The sequence below is a fragment of the Musca domestica genome, unplaced genomic scaffold (genome assembly GCF_030504385.1).
Source record: "Musca domestica strain aabys unplaced genomic scaffold, Musca_domestica.polishedcontigs.V.1.1 10, whole genome shotgun sequence".
In the NCBI taxonomy this organism is placed as follows: Eukaryota; Metazoa; Arthropoda; class Insecta; order Diptera; family Muscidae; genus Musca; species Musca domestica.
The window spans coordinates 700028-721376 of record NW_026712115.1 but is presented as its reverse complement, the minus strand read 5'-3'; the positions used below and the strand labels follow the sequence as shown (position 1 = coordinate 721376).

At 35.8% G+C, this 21349-nt stretch overlaps 3 protein-coding genes across 5 annotated transcripts; all 3 read right to left on the bottom strand.

The window, feature by feature from the left end:
- Positions 1-379: 379 nt before the first annotated feature.
- Positions 380-1613, bottom strand: LOC101896925 (endonuclease G, mitochondrial). The gene is made up of 2 exons (XM_005181094.4): positions 1380-1613; positions 380-1320 (listed from the first exon to the last, which is right to left on the bottom strand). Exons 1-2 carry the CDS (start codon positions 1512-1514, stop codon positions 508-510), a joined length of 948 nt encoding a protein of 315 aa, XP_005181151.1. The 5' UTR covers positions 1515-1613; the 3' UTR covers positions 380-507.
- Positions 1614-2078: 465 nt separating this feature from the next.
- LOC101898075 (uncharacterized) lies at positions 2079-4060 on the bottom strand. Its single transcript, XM_011293220.3, has 3 exons — positions 2772-4060; positions 2541-2700; positions 2079-2482 (listed from the first exon to the last, which is right to left on the bottom strand). The coding sequence occupies exons 1-3, from the start codon at positions 2970-2972 to the stop codon at positions 2358-2360; spliced, it is 486 nt and encodes a 161-aa protein (XP_011291522.1). The 5' UTR covers positions 2973-4060; the 3' UTR covers positions 2079-2357.
- A 3594-nt stretch (positions 4061-7654) lies between these two features.
- Positions 7655-20669, bottom strand: LOC101897907 (uncharacterized). Of its 3 annotated transcripts, none has more exons than XM_059125112.1 (9): positions 20393-20669; positions 13464-14243; positions 12957-13391; positions 12545-12889; positions 12165-12482; positions 11710-11860; positions 11410-11615; positions 11144-11327; positions 7655-8481 (listed from the first exon to the last, which is right to left on the bottom strand). In XM_059125112.1, exons 1-9 carry the CDS (start codon positions 20568-20570, stop codon positions 8166-8168), a joined length of 2913 nt encoding a protein of 970 aa, XP_058981095.1. In that variant the 5' UTR covers positions 20571-20669; the 3' UTR covers positions 7655-8165. The 3 variants fall into 3 exon arrangements, with proteins under 3 accessions (XP_058981095.1, XP_058981104.1, XP_019891462.1); XM_059125121.1 differs by having other exon boundaries at positions 12957-13157; XM_020035903.2 differs by having other exon boundaries at positions 12957-14243.
- Between the last annotated feature and the right edge of the window lie 680 nt (positions 20670-21349).

The following is a 21349-nucleotide window of genomic DNA, read 5'->3' as shown; positions in this document are numbered from 1 at the left end:
AAACATACAAACATTTTCCTCTTTTATAGATATAGAAGAATAAATACTATTTTTATTTATTTGTTGTTTTTCCCATTTTTAAAATGAGTAAAAGAGCGACAGATGAATGAAATGCATGGATTTTCTTTCGAAAATATAATGTAATGCAACTTACCTTTTTATTGTAACATGGAGGGGGGTATTTTTTCGATGTCCCCAGAAAAGGTGACGTTTTTGGCTATGAAGGGAAATTACATTGCATTACAAATACTCAACAACCTATGGCTTGGACTGATATAGTAATTTTCGAATTGGTAACGAACATCAATTTAGTGACAGGATATAAAAATTACAAAAGGTAGACGTTACGTTAAAGAGAGACTTAAAACCAAGATTCGTGTGGGGTTTAAAATCATTTGTATTTATTCTTAATAGTCTAATTTGCACTGGAGTTGAAAAAAAATGAAAAATTTACACAATCATATACAATAATAAATAACAAAACAAGAAAAAAATATCTTCTGCGTTTTAAACTTTTTTGCCATTGATTTTGCGCAGTTGTTTCTTATTGATTTTGTCGAAGAATAATAGACCGGCCGCCCGTTCAACTGACTCAGGTGGCACCTGGAACACTGATAATGGCGTATCATCGCTTATCACTTGATTTGGCATTACATAGGATTCCATTTCCAAATGATTATCGGATGTTTCACCAACAATAACTTTATAGAAGTGTGTGGGAACAGCAACATTATTATTCCCAATTACTTGGTATTTTACATATTTTTTGCCATCGTCTTCCTGTTTGGGTAAATACAATGGACCCGTGCAAACATAAACGTTGGTATAGACTTTCGTTAATGCACGTGTATGGGACTCCAAACGTTCCCATGAATCACGATTAAACCCCTGACCAACTTGTGGTGCCATATTCGTCAGATAGAAGGTATCCTCACAATGCTTTTGATGGCGTTTGTGATTACCGGCTGCTGCCATATGTCCACGATCGAAACCCGAACGCCGGTAATCAGAATTTTGTGACTGAAAATAGGGATGAATGCTCTCGTCGACTTTAAAGTCACATTTCGAGCGATCAACATTCTCATTTTTAGCTATCGATTCTGCTGTTATGTGTTCAAATACCCAGTTCGGAACACGGTTTCTGCGGTCATAGCTAAGAACAAAATCGGAATAGGAACGTACTGAATCCAAACTGGGGAAACCATATTTCATTATTTCTCCCACTCTTTGTGGTGTGGCAGTTAGATTAACATCTGTAGTGGTGGCAGGTACGGCAGCTGAGACGCTGGCAAATAATGGAAATGCTGGCTTTTGAGAATGCTGCAAAGTTTAATTTCTTTGTAATCGTGTAGGTATTTGCAAAAATAGTGCTTTCTCACCTTATGCAAGAGTTCGGCTTGTTGTAAAGGCAACAGTTGACTTATTTTCTTTCTTTCCTGATAACCTCCATAATAATAGGAACCTAAGGCGGCAGAGGTGACGGCAAATAGTGTTCCAGCAACACGTTTATTCATTATATTCTAGAATTTTTCTAAACAATCTCGAGCAATAAATGACTCTTCGGCAGTGCACGTGAAGTAATAACCGCCTTCCTTCAGCAAGTGATTTTAGAAACATTCACTGCAAAATGGTAGCATTAGCCTTAAGTGAAACAGCTGCTTTAAATTAGTTCCCGGGACTGAAAATCAATTTTTAAATTTTAAATAAAACACAGATATTTAAAAAATTGTGAAACTTTTAAATATCGTAAAGTATACAGAATGAGGTTATGTATGGATTTGCAGGCACACCCGCTTTTTCGTTAATGCATAAACTTCAGAAAACAAAAAATAAAGAATGAAAAGAATGGTCTCCAAAACGCGAATTTACACAACCGGGAAATGATTGATGCAGCAATTGAATTGATTCTTTGGCTGTATGACATGTGGCGCGTCACTAGCTGGCCTGATATGCCGAATGATAGCCGTTATATTGCAAAACATTGATTTTAAATTGGGGGTTCTGGAGAGAAGTGAAACATGAACCTCTTAATTGGATAAGTGCTAAAACCCCCAGAACCAATAAAAAAACAATAGAAATAAGATTAAATTTGTATTTAATTGCTTATTGGAACCAAATGTGAAATATTTAAACATAATTTTTGCGTTCATCATTCTATTCTGCGTTCAATTTTCTATAAAGATTGCATTGTTTTAAAAATGAAAAATAAAATCTACCTGTTTATGAACGTGTTTTGCACATCAACAAACAGTAGATAAACGGAATTGTTGTGATTCGCCTAAATATATTTAACTTAAGACAGTTCTTTCAGACAATCTTATCTAAAAAATTCAACTGTCGCGTGTCAAATTAATTTATTAATCAGGGAGTATTGCTTTTGAGTTTCTCTTTGCTACTCTATCACGAGCATGCAATATATGTTGCTGGCAAATCTTGTTGATGACATAGTCCGATGATGTAGGATCTTGCGCATGGCAGGCCTCTGTAAAAAATATATTTTAATCTTCCAAGTTTACTTGATGATAAAATTTCCAACTAACCTTTTATAATATTGTATAAATAGAATTTTTGGAAACTGGGTTTGTTAGGAGTACCTCTCCAAGTAATATCAATGGCAACTTCATCGGTAATGATTGATTTAATTGACATTTTTATGAAGGAGGCCATATTTTTGCCGCCGACACGTCCTATTAATGATTCCTGTAAGAAATATAAATTAAACGATTATGAGTTAAAAGCTAAAACATCGTCTTTTAAATATTAATGGCTACCAATTGCTTTCGCATGTCTTCATTTTCCGCGATATTTTTCTCGAACTGCATGTAATCCTCTAACGTAGTAAGCGGCAAAGTCGGTAATAAATCCTGTTCGGGTTTAATACATGTGTTTTGTCGTAACTCATTTTTGAGATGGATGAGTTCCTCCGTTAATGTCTTAATAAGTTGTTGCGTCGAATCCAGCCGTTGATTCATATCATCGTCCCGTTTTCTAAGCTCATTTCTAAGAACGCTCAAGTCCACATGTTCTTGGTATGGAGCATATGTATCATCTTTAAAATAGTTAAAAATAATATTACATTAAAACAAATATATACATTTGTTAGTTTATATATTAATTTATATAAAGGTTTTCAAATGACGATATGGCAAAGTAGCCAACTTTCCGCAGACAATATATTTCAAGATTAATGTTTACAATTTTTCACATTACAAATATAAGGTTAATCTATGTAAATAATGTTTGGGTACAAATCCATCACTGGGATGCTTTATTGTGCAGGATATGATTCTGCAGGTCTCGAATCACACAATCCGATGCCCCTTCAAGAAGAGTTTGAGGAAGTAAGCTGGAAGAGCATATCCAGTTGTATATTTTTCGCTGGATGTAGGCAATCTGTAAAAACGAAGAAAAGTACATACAGTAATAAGGTCTGAATAATAAAAAAAAAAAAAAAACAAAAAATATATAGCCGGCTGCATTATAAGGAATTAGAAGTGTTTCTTTCCATCGAAGTGCAGTAGTCACAAACAAATCCTTAGAATGCTTCACTCGGCTGAAACTTTAGGTCTCAAATCACACTATGCGTCAGCAGTGAAGAGTTTCATATTCTAAGCTGGGAAAGCATAGGTAGTTACATCTTTTTTGCTGAGAGTAGAAAATCTGCAAAAATAAGAAGAAAAATACAATAACGTCTGATTAATAAAAAAAAATCAAAACAGTCAAATAAATTGCAGACGGATGTGCCGGCATGCATGTTGAAGAATTTGGAATTGAGCTTCTTAAACCCGAGGTATCTGCAGTCTACAGTGTTAGACAGTAAGCTGAAAGAACATAAACAGTAGTGGAATTAGACAATCTGCAAAAACAAGAAAAAAGGTCTTAATAAAAAATAATAAAAATACAGCTTTTGCGGGTCCAATCAAAAGAGACGTCCCCAACAAAATAGATAAAAAGTCAAAACAAAATGCCCCGATAAAAAATAAACAGAAAGCAAAATCGAAGAGAACCAACGAATGAGGCAACGCAATCAGCTGGAACATTCAATAAATGAGCCGCGGAACTAGTACAAGGTGTTTCAGCGCCGGATTGCCATTTGAAAACTAATCGGCTGTGGCATGGTAGAAGAATATAGGTAGACGCATCGACACAGCTGCTGGGTCAATGAACTGTTAAACTAATTTTTGCAATTGAAAATATTGAATGAAAAATTATTTAAATTTGTAAGAAGTGTTGAAAAATGCGTATTATAATAACCTCCAAATGACGTCGTATAAGGAAACATATAAAATCTGCTTATATTTGAAAAGGCATTTAAAAATTGTTGATATATCATTGTTCGCAAGCGTTGATGCATCTACCCGTATTCTTCTACCATGGTGCTGTGGTTTACGCACACGGCAACTTTGGTAACCAGCATGTTACAATAAAAAGGTAAGATAGAGTTACAAGCTGATTACAATTTTTTTCAAAGCGTGCCCGACTTCTGCCAATTTTGTGTAAGTATTTATTGTTTTGAAAAACGAAAACAAAATATTTTCAAAATCAATGATTAAAAGAACCGTATATTGCAGGGTGCACATTAAAGGTAATAACTATTTTTGCCATGGAATTGGAGGATTGATCAATTGAGATCACATTTTTGGAAGAAAATCCAGGCATTTCATTCTACTTTTTCGGTTTTTAATCAATATTTAAAATAAGCGGGCATAGCCTCGACAGTAAGCGGGCTGAAGTATGAAGCTGTTCTACCTCCTTATTGTACCAAGGCAAAGCATACTTTAAAAGTTTTGTTCCAGTACTTGTTTAGTAATGTCATTCTCATTTAGGTGTGCTTAAAAAATAAGGGAACGGAAAATTAGCAGAAATGCGATAAAATGTCAAAATTAAAAAAAGTAAACAGTCTAAATCGGACTGGTGAAACCTTACTGAAAAGGACAGAAAAATTTAAAAAATGAATTAATAATCTATAATAATAATTAATAATCTGATTTCTCATTCAGCCAGTCCTCTTCACTGCTAGAATCATCCAACAGTGAATACAACAGTTGCTCCATATTTTCTCTTTTTGTTTTTTGCACGACAAATATTAGTTTTTCCTTTAGTTTTTAAGTTGATCATTTTCCTTATTTTTGTTGTGACGCGCGAACTTTGAAATGGGTATATATATTTGATAGCCTGCCAATTAAATGTCAAATTTAAAATATGCACATTTCTGCACCACTCAGCGCCTTTTTTTCGAGAGAGCTGCAAGTTTTGCTAGTTTTTGGAGTACGGTTGTAGCAGAATTAGTACTAATTTGTAGTTTCTGGAACACGTTACGTTTTCATTCGTTTTATTCGCAATGGCATGTATTTCGACAATACGGGTGAATTCGTGAGTACATAAGTAGCTTGGCATCATGGCTAGGCATAGTTATGACAAATTATAAGGAAAAACGATGGCAGGATTAGAGTGCGGCTCTGGCATTCCTTTACGATGTCACAAAATATGTCATGCGAAGACTTCAGCTGTTTATATACCCATGTTTTAGGTCGTTCAATAAGACCTGCTGATTTCAGCCGTACTGTCAAAATGTCGGCAATTGGGATTTAAAAGTATGACAACGCAAAAAATATATTTTCAGTACAAGGGTGTTTCAATCTTTACAGTAGTTTTTCGTTGTGCTTACAAAACAAGTCTGATTTCTGATCAGCGTTCGAAAATAAACAGTACACAAACATAGTGTACTGTACCGGGACAGTATCACTAAAATAAATTTTAGCTACCACTAAATATATTTTAGTGATACTGTACCGGAACACAACGATGATCGTAGTGTACCGCAGTCGGAACAATAAAAAAATCGTAGTGTACCGGAGTCGGAGCATTAAAAAATCGTAGTCGGATAAACATTTGTATGTAAACTTTTTTAAGGACCTCTAAAGAATATTCCTGATCAGCGTAACATTGTAAGACGTTTTATGTCACCTGTTCGTCCGCCTGTGTTAATACAACATTTGATTGAATCGACCATGGTAGAATCAAGAAGGTTAAGTCATATGCATACAATTTTCTTTAAATATTTCTTTTGACAATATCTCATTGTCAAAATATATATTTATAAGTCCATTGTAAATACACAAATCAGAGATGGGAACCTATTTTTATGCAGTAAGATTTGATAAGGTAAATTAAAGAAAATGCAGAGGTGGGTATGCTTATTTGAAATGAGACTACATTGGAATAATTTTATCAAGGCCTATAGAAGATCGGCCAAGAAGACTGCTCTTGACAACAATTTGACAATAAACAGTTTTTGCACAATTGTGATTTTACTTCCTTTGAATTTCAATGAATTTTAAATCACAATATGTTTTTTGGCAGCAAACTTAGTTGTGAGATGGGCTTACATACCGACCTTATTGAAAACACTGCTCATAACATGTCGATTGTCACATGCTTTGCTCCAGAACTGCAAGAATGTAAAAGTTTTTACTACGATAACCGAGTTTTCCTTTACGATATCGAAAAAAATACGAAACTAGTATATCATTGTAGATTCTGGAACAGAGCAATAGTCTTCCAATATATCAATCTGGATACATAGATATTTACCATTTTTGATATAAAGGGAATATAGGTTATCGTAGTAAAAAAGTTTACATTCTTGCAGTTCTGGAACAGATCAATTATTAATTGAAACGAGGTTGACTTAGATGACAAAAAATTATTATAAATGTGTTGCGTAATAGTCAGATGATGACTAATCACAATAAACATAAAATATGTTTTTCTTGGACCAAATTAATATGATTGGTCGATTATCACAATGCATCAACGCTTGGAAACATTGATATGTCAAAATTGTTAAAATGTTTTGTCAAAAATAAGTAGATTTTTACACGTTTTCTTATGCGATGCAAATTGGAGGTTGTTATGATATGCATTTTTCAACAATTTTTACAAATATCAAAAATTTTTCATTCAACATTTTTAATTTCAAACTCGGTTTGACAGTTCATTGTCCCAGCAGCTGCGTCGATGCGTCTACCTGTATTTTTCTACCATGCATGTTACAATGAAATGGTAAAGTAGAGCTACCAGCTGATTAAATTTTTTAAGTGTGCCCGACTTCTGCCAATTTTGTGTATGTATTTGTTGTTTTGAAAAATAAAAAACAAAATATTTTCGAAATTAATCATTGGAAGAAACATACATAGTGGAAACGGCGTCAAAGCTATTCGCCAGTTTTGCCATGGAATTGACAGATCGAACTGTTTGGATTATATTTATGAAAGAAAACCCTGTCAATTTATTACTTTTTCGCGATATTTAACTCATTTATGAGGGAAAATATTGCATAAATAAAAACAACTTGTTGCATGTGAATTTGACAAGAAGCGGGCATAACCTCATGGCTGCATTTCTGTGGTTTTACGAAGTTGTTCTACTTCCTTATTGTATCATGCCGGCAAGTATTTACTAGTTTTGAAATTTATATGCAAAAATACGTTTTCAGATGGATCTGGCTATAGTTTGAGGCTTTTCCCGTATAGACAATTTTCGGTCATAGGAGGTTGTACTCAAAAAAAAAAAAAAAAAAAAAAAAAAAAACTTGAAATATCGAAATTTCACACTGTAGTTCTTGTTATCATTGAAGTAAATCTTACATATCTACTTTTTATTAAAACTTTAATTTGCTTTATTATCATTATCATCATCAGTGTCCATTTTAAGCAATATCTAACCTAAAAGTTACAAAAATCAATATTATTCTGTTACTTAGCTGCAAAATAAAAATACCATTTTAATTATAAAATAAAATACTTGCTAGAACCCAAAAAAAATTGTTTGTATGTACTAAAATCGCACTTATTCTATTTGCATTAGGGAGCTATGGAAACCAAACCAATTTTAAATCTCATTTTTGTTATTAAATTTTTAGAAATTTCACAAAGGAAATGGATAAGGATAGCGGTAGAGGATCACATTTCGGTTAGACAATCTACAATAATTAAAGAAAAATTACAAAAAAAGGGGAGACATATTACAAATAAAAACTAAAAGTACATGTATATAAATGCTTAAACACAAAACTAAATACTTGTAGGTTAGATTAAGATTAGGTTACATTGCATAGATATTTCTTTTGTTTTTGCGTTTGTTTTTTGTTTCTTGCTTGGAAATTAGCACGATTCCTTGTTGCAATCGACAAAATTACTAAACTCGGTGGAATTCGGTGGACCTTCACTGTAGAGATATGTAACAGGCCAAAGACGGGCAGCTGTGAAATCGCTTAAATTCTGCAAGCCGCCAGGTCTGGGTGGTTTTTGATATTCTTCAGATGTTGAGGCAGCCGATGAATATCTGTCGGAGGGTTTGCGTTTCTCGCTGGGTTTTAGAGGTTTAACACTGAGACCGGAATGTGTGAGGGTATGATTGCCAGGATAGTAACGATCGCTACATTTACGCCATTGATCTGGTTCGTCACCAACAAAGCACCTGTTTGGGGAAAAAATATTGTCATTTGGTAAGAGATTTTTATATGTGTTGTTGTTAAACAAATTTTGCAAATCTAAATTCTGTAAACTTTTTGTTGTGTGTTTCCTCCCTTCCATTGATTCTTGGCGAAATAGCTCTTGACAACGAGTTATTTCGCCATGAGGTATAAATTCGCCTAATGGACGATTTTATAAAGATACATTGATCTAATGTAAGTTTTCTATAGTCAAGTATGAATATCAGCCGAATTCAGTTTCTAAACAGAAACAATACAGATTGTTCCTTTACTGTTGTACCCGTTAACCAAAGAGAAGATTATTAATTCAATCCCCGATTTCATTGTTTTAAAAAATCATATTGAGGCCAAATTCAATTTCGGAATGATGCGTAGAGTATGAATTTTGTTACTGCATCGATACGCTTCAGATAATCAAAAATCGAATATGTACCACGCATTCTACGTCGCAAAGGCGTAATTTTGGCACCCTCTTTAGTTCATGTATGAAACAGTTCTGAGGCATATATTTCGGCTCGAGCTTTTTTAGATTCCTGTTCTCAAGCTAATTTGATAACGGATGACCGAGTACAGAGGCTTAAAATAAAACGAGAAGCTTGCAGACGAAATGTAACTAGTATTTCAGAGTTAGAATAATTTTCAAAGAATAGAGTGCAAGTGTTTTTAATGTTGAGGCTCAATTCAAGACAATTCTCACCCAAGTTTTGGGTATTACATTCTATATAGAATATTCAACCATATAACAGATTGGATTGATTTGACCCTAATTTAAATGAATATCGGAGTGAAGAGTAGAGTAGATTTTCTTCGAACTTCTTTGTGCAGGCCAAATCATACCCATCCCAATTCTGCAAAAAAATTCGCTTTTGATGCATTTCTTATGTATGCCACGTAGCAAAACAATTGTGGTAGACTTATTTGCTACAACAATCCTTTTCTGATGTACTCGACCTTGTGATTTTTCAAAGAAACATTTAATTTCGTATCTAAAATATATACGTATGACGAGTGGCATATTTTATGAATAAATAAATAATCAATTATATTCGGCGTTCTTTGGAACGTCAAAACAATTATATGTTCCATATCTTACGAAGACGAATTTTATGTGTCATCTTGAGGAAGCTTTATCCGTGTTGTTAGGGGTGAAACAGATCAAAGCTTAATTCCTGACTTCGGCGTGAAAATACAACACAGTTTTAATTTAGCTGACAAGTGTTGCATTTTCTGGTTTCGTGCAACGAAAAATATGTCGTATTTTCCCGCCGAAGTCACGATTTAAGCTTTGTTCTTTGATCGAAATTTTACTCTGAAAATCTCGTGCACTGAACTTAAGGCCAATTCGACTGAAATTTCGGGATGACAATTCTCTAACAGCATTAAGGTTTTAAGTACGAAAAAAGCTTGAAGTCATGGCTAGGCATATTAATGTCAAATTATAATGGAAAAGGACGCAGGATTTTAGTGCGGCTCTGTAATCCCTTGAGGAAATGTCACAAAATATGTCTAGCTATGACTTCAAGCTTCTTATGTACTTACGCCTTTATAGAAAAACAAGCAGCGATATTGTTGATCTTCATACTTGTTCTAGCTGAGGCAAAATTATTTTTGAAGCTAAATTCAAACATTTCAAAATCAAGTCTTAGGCTGGAAATACATAAAGCGCATATTTGGCTGGCTTAAGTCATCGGCTGGCTCCTTCGTAGATGAACAAAGGAGTTTTAGGTTGACTTAGTTCGATTTTGGCCCTAGGCTCCTTTGTTCATTTCCGAAGAAGCCAGCCGATGACTTAAGCCAGCCAAATATGCGCTTTATGTATTTCCAGCTTTATATTTCATAATAGAATGAGATTTCGTTGGAAATTGTACCGTGGTATGCCATTTAAGTAGTTCAATGGACAATAGTAATGCCATGTTTACGTTAGAACTTTTTGTAGGGTTAACCTACTTTGAGAGGATTTATTTGAAGTAATGGAAATGACAATTTAAATCCAAATCCAGTGTGTTAACCCTCATATATATAAACGTACTGTAAAACTTTTAATAAAATTGTTAAACAAATTTTGGAGTTGGAAGAAATTCTAAATAATTCTTTGAAAACTTGATCCTATGAGCTTGACGTTTACCGCCAGGGTGCTCTCAAGTGTCGTAGCCGTTCAAAGAAGTGAAACGCTTGGTTTCGTCATAGGAAACTTTTAGCATAGGAAACTTTTAGCCGTCAAGTTTTAATTGATGAAAAATAAAGAGATTTTTACTAAATCCTTTGAAGTAAAAATGCTAGTAATCCATTACAACTTTTCAGATTGAACACGGACATTCGTTATCTAAACCATTTAAACAATTTTTTTATGTGGATGATCTATTGACTGTTGCTGTGACATGAGTAGTCTGACATATTCAAATCACAGTTATATATTTTGACAGCAAACTTGCTGCGCTTACTGGTCGACCTTAAGTTGATGTTACATACATGTCCTATTTGGCGACGAATCATGCCGTCGTTTTCCCTAATAATTTGACATTAATATGCTATGCTATGATGCCAAGTTGCTTATGTATCACCACCTTTACATAGGCCAGTCCGACATTATATAGGCCTTGATAAAGTAGCGTTGTAAATTAATTACTCAGTGATTACATAACTTACCATGGATAGTCGAATCCTTTCGAATAGCCACAAGGATGATCCATCTTACAGCAATAATCCCACGAGCCAATTTCACCACCCTCAATTTCACATGAATAGAAACCGGTTATGAGATTTTTCTCACAAGGACTATTGCGGCGGCAAGGTTTGCCCGATACCGAATAGTGATGCCAAGCCAAATCACCTGAAAAAGATACAAAAGACAACAAAAATTGTTAGAAAACGTAAATTCATTGGAATCGTGCCACTGCTCCCAAAAATATTACCTGGTTCCCTAAAGATGTCCATGCGACGATTATTATTAACCCTTGAACCACCAATGGTGTTAACCTTATCCCGACATGTATAATCGAATGGATTCCAAGCAAATAACCAAAAATCTCTATCATCGGTGTGAGTGTAATGAACATTCAATTTCAATTCGGTTTGATCCAAATCGGACATTTCACAATTGAAGGTGGCTTTGCGTGAGCTGTGACAGATGATTGGAAAGACACAGAGAGAGAGAGAGAGAGCGAGATAAAATGACAGTTATGGTCAATGAAATGATAAAGCAGTACACTTACCCATAACTAAAGGAGTAGCACTTAAAGGACGTGGTATCCCGGAAGCGCATACATTCCTTTTTACACTCCATTTCAGAGGGAGTCGTAATGACTTTCTTTATCGCCGGTGGCAGTAGCTTGGCAGCCGAACCATAACCCAAATAGCAGAAGGCTTAAGGAATATAAGAGTTGTTAAAAACGGTATTGGTATTTGGAAAAAAATATTTGGAATCCGAGGAATTATGTTCGAATTTCCAAGTGGTCCCAATTTACACTTGCGGTCTTTGCCGCAAAGAAAATATGATCTGGGAGGAAGTGGGTTAAATAAATTAAATTTCACTTTTCTTTGTGGCAATTTTAGCACGAGTGAATAGAGACACTGTTCGAAAAAATCGATAGAGCGTTCAAAGTACACCGCGTTTTAATCAAATTTCAAAATGTTTGCGTTTCAAACTTCTACTCTTCGTTTGTCTTACATTTTTTGTGTTTCTCATCAACGATGGGCTGGATTTCACAACCATGTCCATAACTGGCTCTCTCGAAAATATCAAATGCCTTATCCAACACCAAATGGCGTTCCTTGTCCATATCTCTGACTGGCCAATCGCTGAGTTGGCAGTTATCGATAACACTAGCATGCCTCTGTTGACCATAGCGGAAGGCAAAAGCACGACAGGTGAATTTCGTCGATTTAATGCATTCCATTTCACATTCCCCCACCGATCGAACGGTCAACGAATCTCTGACAATGGATTTGAAGAATCGTGTGGCATCAATGGCACGGAAGAAACATTCTGTTTGCAAGGAGACAGAGGTTAATTCATTTAAAGATGCATGCAAGGTCTCTCAAACTTACGAGCATTTCTGGGATCTGCCAAGGCCGTAGTTGGAGGCCCACCTCCTCTTGGGCCATCACTTCGCGAGGGCTTCCGACAAACGTTCATGTCATCTGACATGGAATAGATATCGTAGTTGCGATCCGGTTCTATGTCCACATAATAGTCCAAACGATTTATGGGTCGATCACACAGCATGCAATTGTCCCGACTTCCAGGGGAGTAGCGATAAGAGAAAGTGTGGCAAATAAAAGCATCCTGACCATAGCACAACCGTTCACATTCTGTCAAACTGGGTGCGGAATAGATGTGTTTTACAATCTTTTTGTGTAGACGAAATCCCTCTGAGGTTTTGGCGGAACATTCTTTAGCATAAAAAAATTCAAATTTTTAAAATAATTTCCACAAAAGTTCTACAGAAGCATTTCTCACCATCTGGTCCAGGCCTCCGGGTCCATTGGTGGCGATAATCAAAGCGATCGGCAAAACCATCATGTTTGGTATAACCTCCATAACTGGAACCAGGATAACTTAAAACCGAATTGCTTTCATGGGGCGGAGCACCCTTACGCGGCGGTGGTCCCAAATCGAAGTAGTTGAAATCAATTGGATCCTTGGGTTTTGAACGATGATCTGTAAGACCCCAATAGGCAGTTTGTTTATTACGATAGCCACCATAATTGCCACCATAGGAACCCCATTCATTGTCGGTACCAATTAGGTAGGGCACATATTTCCCTCCTCCCCCACCACCACCACCACTGGGGCTACCACTACCTTTTTTGTATGTCGATGGACGGTCACGATCTAAATAATTATAGGAAGGTGGGGGAGGACCAGGACGATATGAATCCGGTGCATGGGAACCTGAGGGACGATATGGTGTGTACTCAGGACCTGGGCGATAGGGGGGACGATAACGTTCTTGTGAATGCTTACCACCATCATAGCCACCACCACTGCCGCTGGGTAAAGCTTCCCACTTTGATGGATAGGGCCGGTAACGGTCCCTATCACCATGATGGATGTCATAGCGATCAATGGGATCTAAACCGGAACCGCTGCTGCCATAACCACTATGCGAAGAATGTTCATAATAACCCGAACTGTGTGACGAAAATTCATGGGAACCACTGTGATGCTCATACGAATACGGTGGAGGACGGCCATGCGACTCATAGGAGGGTCCCGACGGCCCTGAAGGACCATAATGCTCCAGCGAAGAACTGCTGCTACCCGGTGGAGGCCGACTATAGTAACCACCACTGTTTCCCCCACTTGGTGGTGAGGGCAAGTAATGATCATCCCTATATGGTGGTTTATCCATCCACGATCCACTTGGCTTGTTGTAGTGCGATGATGAGGGAGGTAGTGGGGGCGGTGGCAGTTTACTACTACAATCTCTGCACACATTATACCGGCAGCTTGGTGGAGCATTACGATCCCTCTCGTAATAATCATAGTCGGGATGACGCAATAGATTCGAATCTCTGCGATTTGCACTAGAATACAAATCGATTTGGGCCAAGGGTATTTCAATTAGCTCACAATCACCCTGACCATGCCCGGAAGGATCCAGCCGGTAATTGAAACCTTCACAAGTGAAACGTTTTTCACGGCCGCACTCACGCATACATTCCTCGACCCGTTCACATGCTATGGTCCGTCGCACCCAATGCGGGGCAACTCGTTTACCGGCCAGCACACGTCTAAAGCAAGCTGAAGAACAACAAAGAAAACAAAACAAAGAATGGAATGAATTTCGAAACGGCAATTTTATTTTGGCAAAGTTTAACGGCTAATAAAATTAATGGCTTCGCTTGTTTTTTTTTTTTTTTTTTTTTTTTTGCAAAATTCGAAGAGAATGAATTGCCTCTCGAGGGTTGGTTTCTATGGGGATTTATAAAACACAAACATTCGCTCTGAAGTTTTCCATATTAATTTTCTTCGCCATTTATTTGTGTGAATTTTTCAATGTAAACAAAAGACGTCTCTTTTCATTCAGCAAACGCTTTAAGATTTATACAATTTATGCCACACTTTGAAGGCCTGCTTCACGCTTTACGTTTGAAAGGGAGCTTTATATTTTGTCATTTTGGATAAATGAAACGAACGGATGTGGCCAAAGTCATCTTCATTGCTGGCTGGCTTTGAAAATTTCAAGCATCAAAGACAATGATTTGTGGCAAATGGGAAACAAATGCACCCACAATAGTTACAATGGACATGGGAAATACATCAAATGATGGATTATCCATAGATGGTGTTGATAGTCTATGAAAATGTGTAAATTTGTTGTAATAGATAAGTGTAAAGATTTGTAATCTATAGTTGGACTTGTGGCACACAGCAAGATAAACTTTAAGCATAATAAGTCCTACAATATTTAGTTTTAATAAGTAAAAAAGCAGCCCGGCTGCCTGGCCTGAACTTTTGATACCCTCCATTATTTGGAAGGTACTGGAAAAATAAAAAAAATCGCCCAAAAACACCGCTCAAATGAAAACTTTTACATGGCGACAATCCGAAGACGTGGTGCTGGATAAGTAATTTTTTGTCATAGGCTGTAGAAACGATTCCTAACTTCAAAAGCGAAATTCGAAACAATTCCGGTGAATAATGTCGTTAATATAATCAATTTAGGTGAATAATGTAGCGAAAATGCTGGAAATACCGAATATCTCGGGGTAGCGTTATATGGGTGCTATACTATAACGTAGACCTATATGAACAATTCTCTTCCAAGGGGTAAAGTACTCAGACGGTAGTCCTTGTGTGGATTTTCACACTATTCCATTGAAAAATGTGGCTAAAATCATCAAAATACCGAATATCGGGAGGTATAGTTATATGGAGACTATACCAAAACGTGGACCTATACATACAATGTTCTGCCGCACGAGCTAGAATCCATTATGACCCACAAATATAAATTTTTAGACAAATTCGTGAAAAATGTGACAATAATCATCAAAATACCGAATATCGAGAGGTAACGTTATATGGGGGATACACCAAAACGTGGACCTATATATACAATGATTCGCCACACGAGCTAGAACCCATTATGACCTACAAATAAGAATTTTTAGACTATACCAAAACGTGGACCTATACATACAATGTTCTGCCGCACGAGCTAGAATCCATTATGACCCACAAATATCAATTTTTAGACAAATTCGTGAAAAATGTGACAATAATCTTCAAAATACCGAATATCGAGAGGTAACGTTATATGGGGGCTACACCAAAATGTGGACCTATATATACAATGATTCGCCACACGAGCTAGAACCCATTATGACCTACAAATAACAATTTTTAGACAAATCCGTGAAGTTCTAATAATAGATTTAATTAGCTTTAAGAAAGTAAAAATTAAAAGAGTTAGGGACTCCAGTTTTTTCTACATCATTTTTTAGGAGATCATTATAATTATAAGCATAATTATAAGTATATTTGTATTAGAATCGTATAGAGAAAGGCTACATCTTCACTGTAGCCTAAGTTATGTATTATATAGGTAAACTTAGAAAAATAAGATTTATGTTAAGTATAGATTAAGGAAATATTGTTAGCCGTAAGGTATTCAAAAATTGTTTAAGGATATGGATGAAATAAATGAAACTGAAACTGACAAATCCGTGAAAAAATAAGGCGAAAATCATACCGAATATCGGGAGGTACTGTTATATGGGGGTTATTCCAAAACGTTGACAGATATTTTCAATACCAACCATCCTAGACTCAATACAAATCGTTCTGCCAAATTTTGTGGGCTGTATCGTGATTTCAACAGACAGACAGACGGCCATTCGACGAATATTTAGGGATGTTACAAACGGAATGACAAAGTTAATATACCCTCCTTTCTACATAATATTTCGCTATAAACCTCAGAATAAACCACATATCTAGGAACAAGATTTGTTTGTGTGTTGTTTCTTTTTATACCCCTTCACTGGGGTATATTAAGTTCTTCATTCCGTCTGTAACCCATCGATATAATAATTTTAGACATAAAAAACTATATATATATCTTGATCGTAAAATTCTAAGACGATTTAGCCCTTTTCGTCCGTCCGTCTGTCCATCTGTTATAATTACGCTAGAGTCAAAACAAATAAATATAGGAATCTAAAAGTTTGCACAGATCAGTCTTTTGTCTGCAGTCAGGTCAAGTTCGAAGATGGGCTATATCGGTCCACGATATTGTTTAGCCCCCATATAACGGCCCCCCGATATTCGGTATTTTGATTTTTGTAGCCAAAATTTTCAATGGAATTGTTTAAAATCCATACTAAAAGCTCTTTCTAAGCACTTTACTCCCTTGAAGAGAAATGTCTATATAGGTCCACGATATCGTAAATTTAACGATACCCCTTCATATACGAAATTTTGATGAACTTGTTTCAAATTACGTGTTTCGAATTCGTAATGGGTACTACAGCCTATGAATAAATATTGCGAATGCAGGTCCACGTCTTCGTATAGAATCCATATAACGGTACCTCCAAATATTCGGAATTTTAATGATTTTAGCGTCATTATACACCGGAATAGTTTCAAATTACGTGTTTAGAGTTCGTAATGGGAACTACAGTCTGTGACAGAAAATTATCCATGCAGGTCCAGGTCTTCGTATAGGCCCCATATATCAGTACCTCCCTATATTCGGTATTTAGCGATTTTAGGTAAAATACTCACTGAAATTGTTTGAGATGTCGTATTTGAAGTTCCTAATGGAAACTACAGCCTGTGACAGAAAATTGTCTATGCAGCTCCAGCTCTTCGTATAGCTCCGATATAACGGTACCTCTCTATTTAGGGTATTTTGATGATTTTAGCTACATTATTCATCGTTTTTTTTCAAGTTTCGTATTTGAATATTGTAATGGCTTATGACAAACAATCCCTGTGTAGGTCCACGTCTTCGTATAGACCCCAATATAACGGCTATATTCGGCCTTTTTAAGATTTTAACAAAATTTTTAACGGATTTTATTTTTTTGAAAATTTCTAAATTCGTTCCAAATGGTGGAGGGTATTCAAATTTCGGCCCGGCCATCCTATTGCTTTTTTGCTTGTTTCTTTTGTATGTGTTTTTTTAGCTGTTTATCTAACACGTATTCAATCCGAGCCAAAATTCTCCTTTATACTTCATTATATGGGAAAAGTGTCAAAGTAAAAATTATTCTAGATCAAATTTCATTGTGAGCCTCTGAACAAAAGGATTTTTTATGGTACATATTAAGTATATGTACCATAAAAAATCATCTGTTTTTGTTAATAAGAAACATTGTTTATCTCAAAAAAATGAGCACTTTAATTTAACTGTACAAAAGCCAGACAGGGCTAAAGAAATAAGGGTCTGGTCTAAAGAAATAAGGGTGGACCTAGAAAAAAATTATTTTAAAAATTATTTTTAGCCATAGAATATTTAGCCATAATTAAAAAAAAGAACTCAGAATGCACAATTTGTTCATATATTATTCAAGTTTAATAATAGGAAACTATATTCCTTTTACACCAGAAAGTCCTTAATATCTTTCATTCTTGCGTTTACCGAGGAGGATATAAGTAAAACCATTGCTCGATGAACCCACGTACAATATTTTCCAAAACCATTTCAACGCCTCCATTTGTAAACCCTAGAAATCAACAGTGGCCTCAATATCAACTTTCGGACTTACAGCTTTTTCCCTTCACCCAACACTAAAATTAGGACTATTTAGTACTTTTCGAACAAATGCAGTACAAATCTCTTCATATCAAATTTCATGATTTTAGCTCCGTAATTTCCTTCCTGTTCTCAACCACCATATTATCCATATCAAATTTCAGGATTACAAATCTATTCCTTAACCCAATGTCAAATTTAGTACTATTTAGTAGTGTTCGTACCATAATAGTACACTTTTCCAAACTACCTCCAAATCTCAAACACAGATACCATCGCTAATCTAAATGTCATCTTTCAAAATTGTATCTTTGTCCCATCCCTTAATACCAAATAAAGTACCATTCAGTACTTTTTATTCAATTATAGTACACATTTCCGAAACTACCTCTATATTTCTATTCCAGATACCAATAGAAGCCTCAAAATCAAATTTTAAAACTTCAGCTTTTTAAATTCCCCCATTACCCAATTTACTACCACTTAGTAGAATTATAGTACGCAAATCCAAATGCAGATTCCTCTCTTAAGGATATCACCAGCAGTGACATCCATATAAAATTTCAGCTCTATACCTTTACCAAATACAAAAATTTAATACTGTTTAGTACTTTTCGTGCAAATATTGGACGAATTTCCAAACTACCGCCAAATCTCAAACACATATACCATCAGTAATCTGAATATCGAATTTCATAATTGTATTTCTATCCTCTCACCCAATACCAAATATAGTACTACTTAGTACTTTTCATACAATTATAGTATACATTTTCGAAACCACTTCCATATCCTCAGGCTACACATCAACGGCGACCTACACACTACACTTTCAAATTTCCAGCTTCATCCGTTCACTCTAAACCAAACTGTTCCACTTAGTTCGCAGACTTAGCATACATTTCCGAAACCTTTATATATCAAACTTACTTTACAACCTTGATTCTCTCACCAAATTTAATGTTGTTAGCCCTATCCGTTCACTTGATACCGAATGGAACCATTTTAGAAATTTCACTTCATTTTAGAACTTTTCGAAACCTTGAAGTTCGAATTTCCAAAAAACCATTTTGGTGCATCTATCCTGCACTCCATCAGTTACTCTCATTCCAAATTTCAAAACTCTACTCTGATTTCGTTCGTCCATTACATTCGAAAAATTTCGAAAACCCCCATATCACACGTCTACGCACCAAGACGGAACCACGTGCAAAATTTAAAGATTTTAGCTTCTGCGGTATCGTCGGGGCGTTGATTCTTGGTCAGTCAACTATTTCGCTACTCCTTTTTATATATAGATTATAGATTATCTTTTTTATATATAGAAAACTGCAAACAATTTCAGACTGCTGTGACTTCTAAGCCACTTGTCCGACAGCTGTTAAAATTGGTTTTCTCCGATGAGAAAAAATTCGTTGTCCAGCAGTTTGTAAATAAACAAAATTATCGTGTTTGCTTGCCAAAGAACACCTTCGTTTGGCCACCAGAAATCAAGCGCCGGCATGGTGATGGTGTGGGCCGCCATAACAGCCGATGGTCGCTCTGCGATCGTATTAATCGACCGTGGCATCAGAATAAATGCCGAATATTATCGCGAAAATATTCTGGAGGGTGTATAAAGCCTTTGGCACGCAAACATTTTGGCTCAGACCTTGGACATTCCAACAGGACTCAGAATGGATACAAAATGAGGTTCCTCACTTCATTTCCAACGCACAGTGACCACCAAAATCCTCGGATATTAAGTCTGCAGTATTTTGGAAAGCAAGGTTGGCACTAAAAAATACCAAAGTGTTGATCACCTCAAACAAGCGCTTTGCCGGTAATGGGCCAAAATACCTCGTGTGACGGTTTCATTGGCCGTTTGAAGATCATAATTCGTGCGAAAGGTGACCAATTCGAACAAATCTAAACTCATTCTAAAATTTGATGCTATTTCCGACATTTTTTGGTTCCATTCAATATAATTTAAAAAAATGTAAAAATTATGGTGTTTGACTTTTTTGCGGTTTTTTCTCACCCTTTATACCCTCTCTAATCATATGGCTAAGGGCATAAAAAAAAAAAATTTAAATGTCTTTATGTGGCAATGAACGCTATTCTTCATGATCAATCTTGCATATTAGAAGAAATAATGTGAGTTATGCTGCGATATCCTTTGGAGGGATATCATACAACCAATTACCTTTGGCATCCTCGACAATAATTATCGTACTGCTAATTCCACCATGGCCCGAATGTGATGATATCGGCACAATGCCATAACCCGAGCCACTGCCACCACCACCAGCATCGGCGGCTATGCAAAAAATTAGAAGAACATATGTCCCGATTAATGTCACGTAATCCAAACACGACCGCATTGCATCGACAATCGAACGAGACTATTTTTTACGAGATCCACTTAAATGATGTGCCGAAATTCGAACTTCGCGGGTTATGACAAATCACTGAAAATAAGCGCGTATGTATGAAGGTATGTACATGAAATGTAATGACACTTAATTTGTTTTGCGTTTTTTTGTTTGTGTGATGATGTTGAGGATTCAATGGAGTTTTTTTTTCTATGTGGAGTTGCTGGCAATCAAATGAAGAATCTCTCCACAAAAAATGTAAATTTTTATTTTAAAATTACGTAATGCTCATGAACATTCATATGTTGCTGTTGTTGTTGGTTTTTGTTTTGTTTCAAATGAAAATGAATTTATTTTTGGCTCGATGTTAATGTTTTTTGTAGTTTTTGAATTTTCCACTGATGAAAATGAAATATTCTTTTGTTTGTTTTGGTTTTTTTTTAGGTGAGTAAAAAAATTGGCTTTAGTTTTGTCTGAATGTCAAATGAATTAAACACTTGATGTCACACGCGTCCAATAGTGACTGTGATTTTAGACACGCAAACTTTTGGAACAATCTAAATTGGCCATCCATCACTTTCAAATGGAAAACATGGAAGACCAGACTCGATGAGGTAGGGAGAGAAGTATTAGTGTTTTCGTTTGATGAGTTTTTATGGATTAGCTATTGTTTTCTATTATGGACATTCAGCACTCATCCGTCGACTAATTCATTTGCATTCATTTGAAGTTTTAACCATAAATTTTCATTGGATTATGGCAAAGGTCGTTGAATTATTTTTTGAATG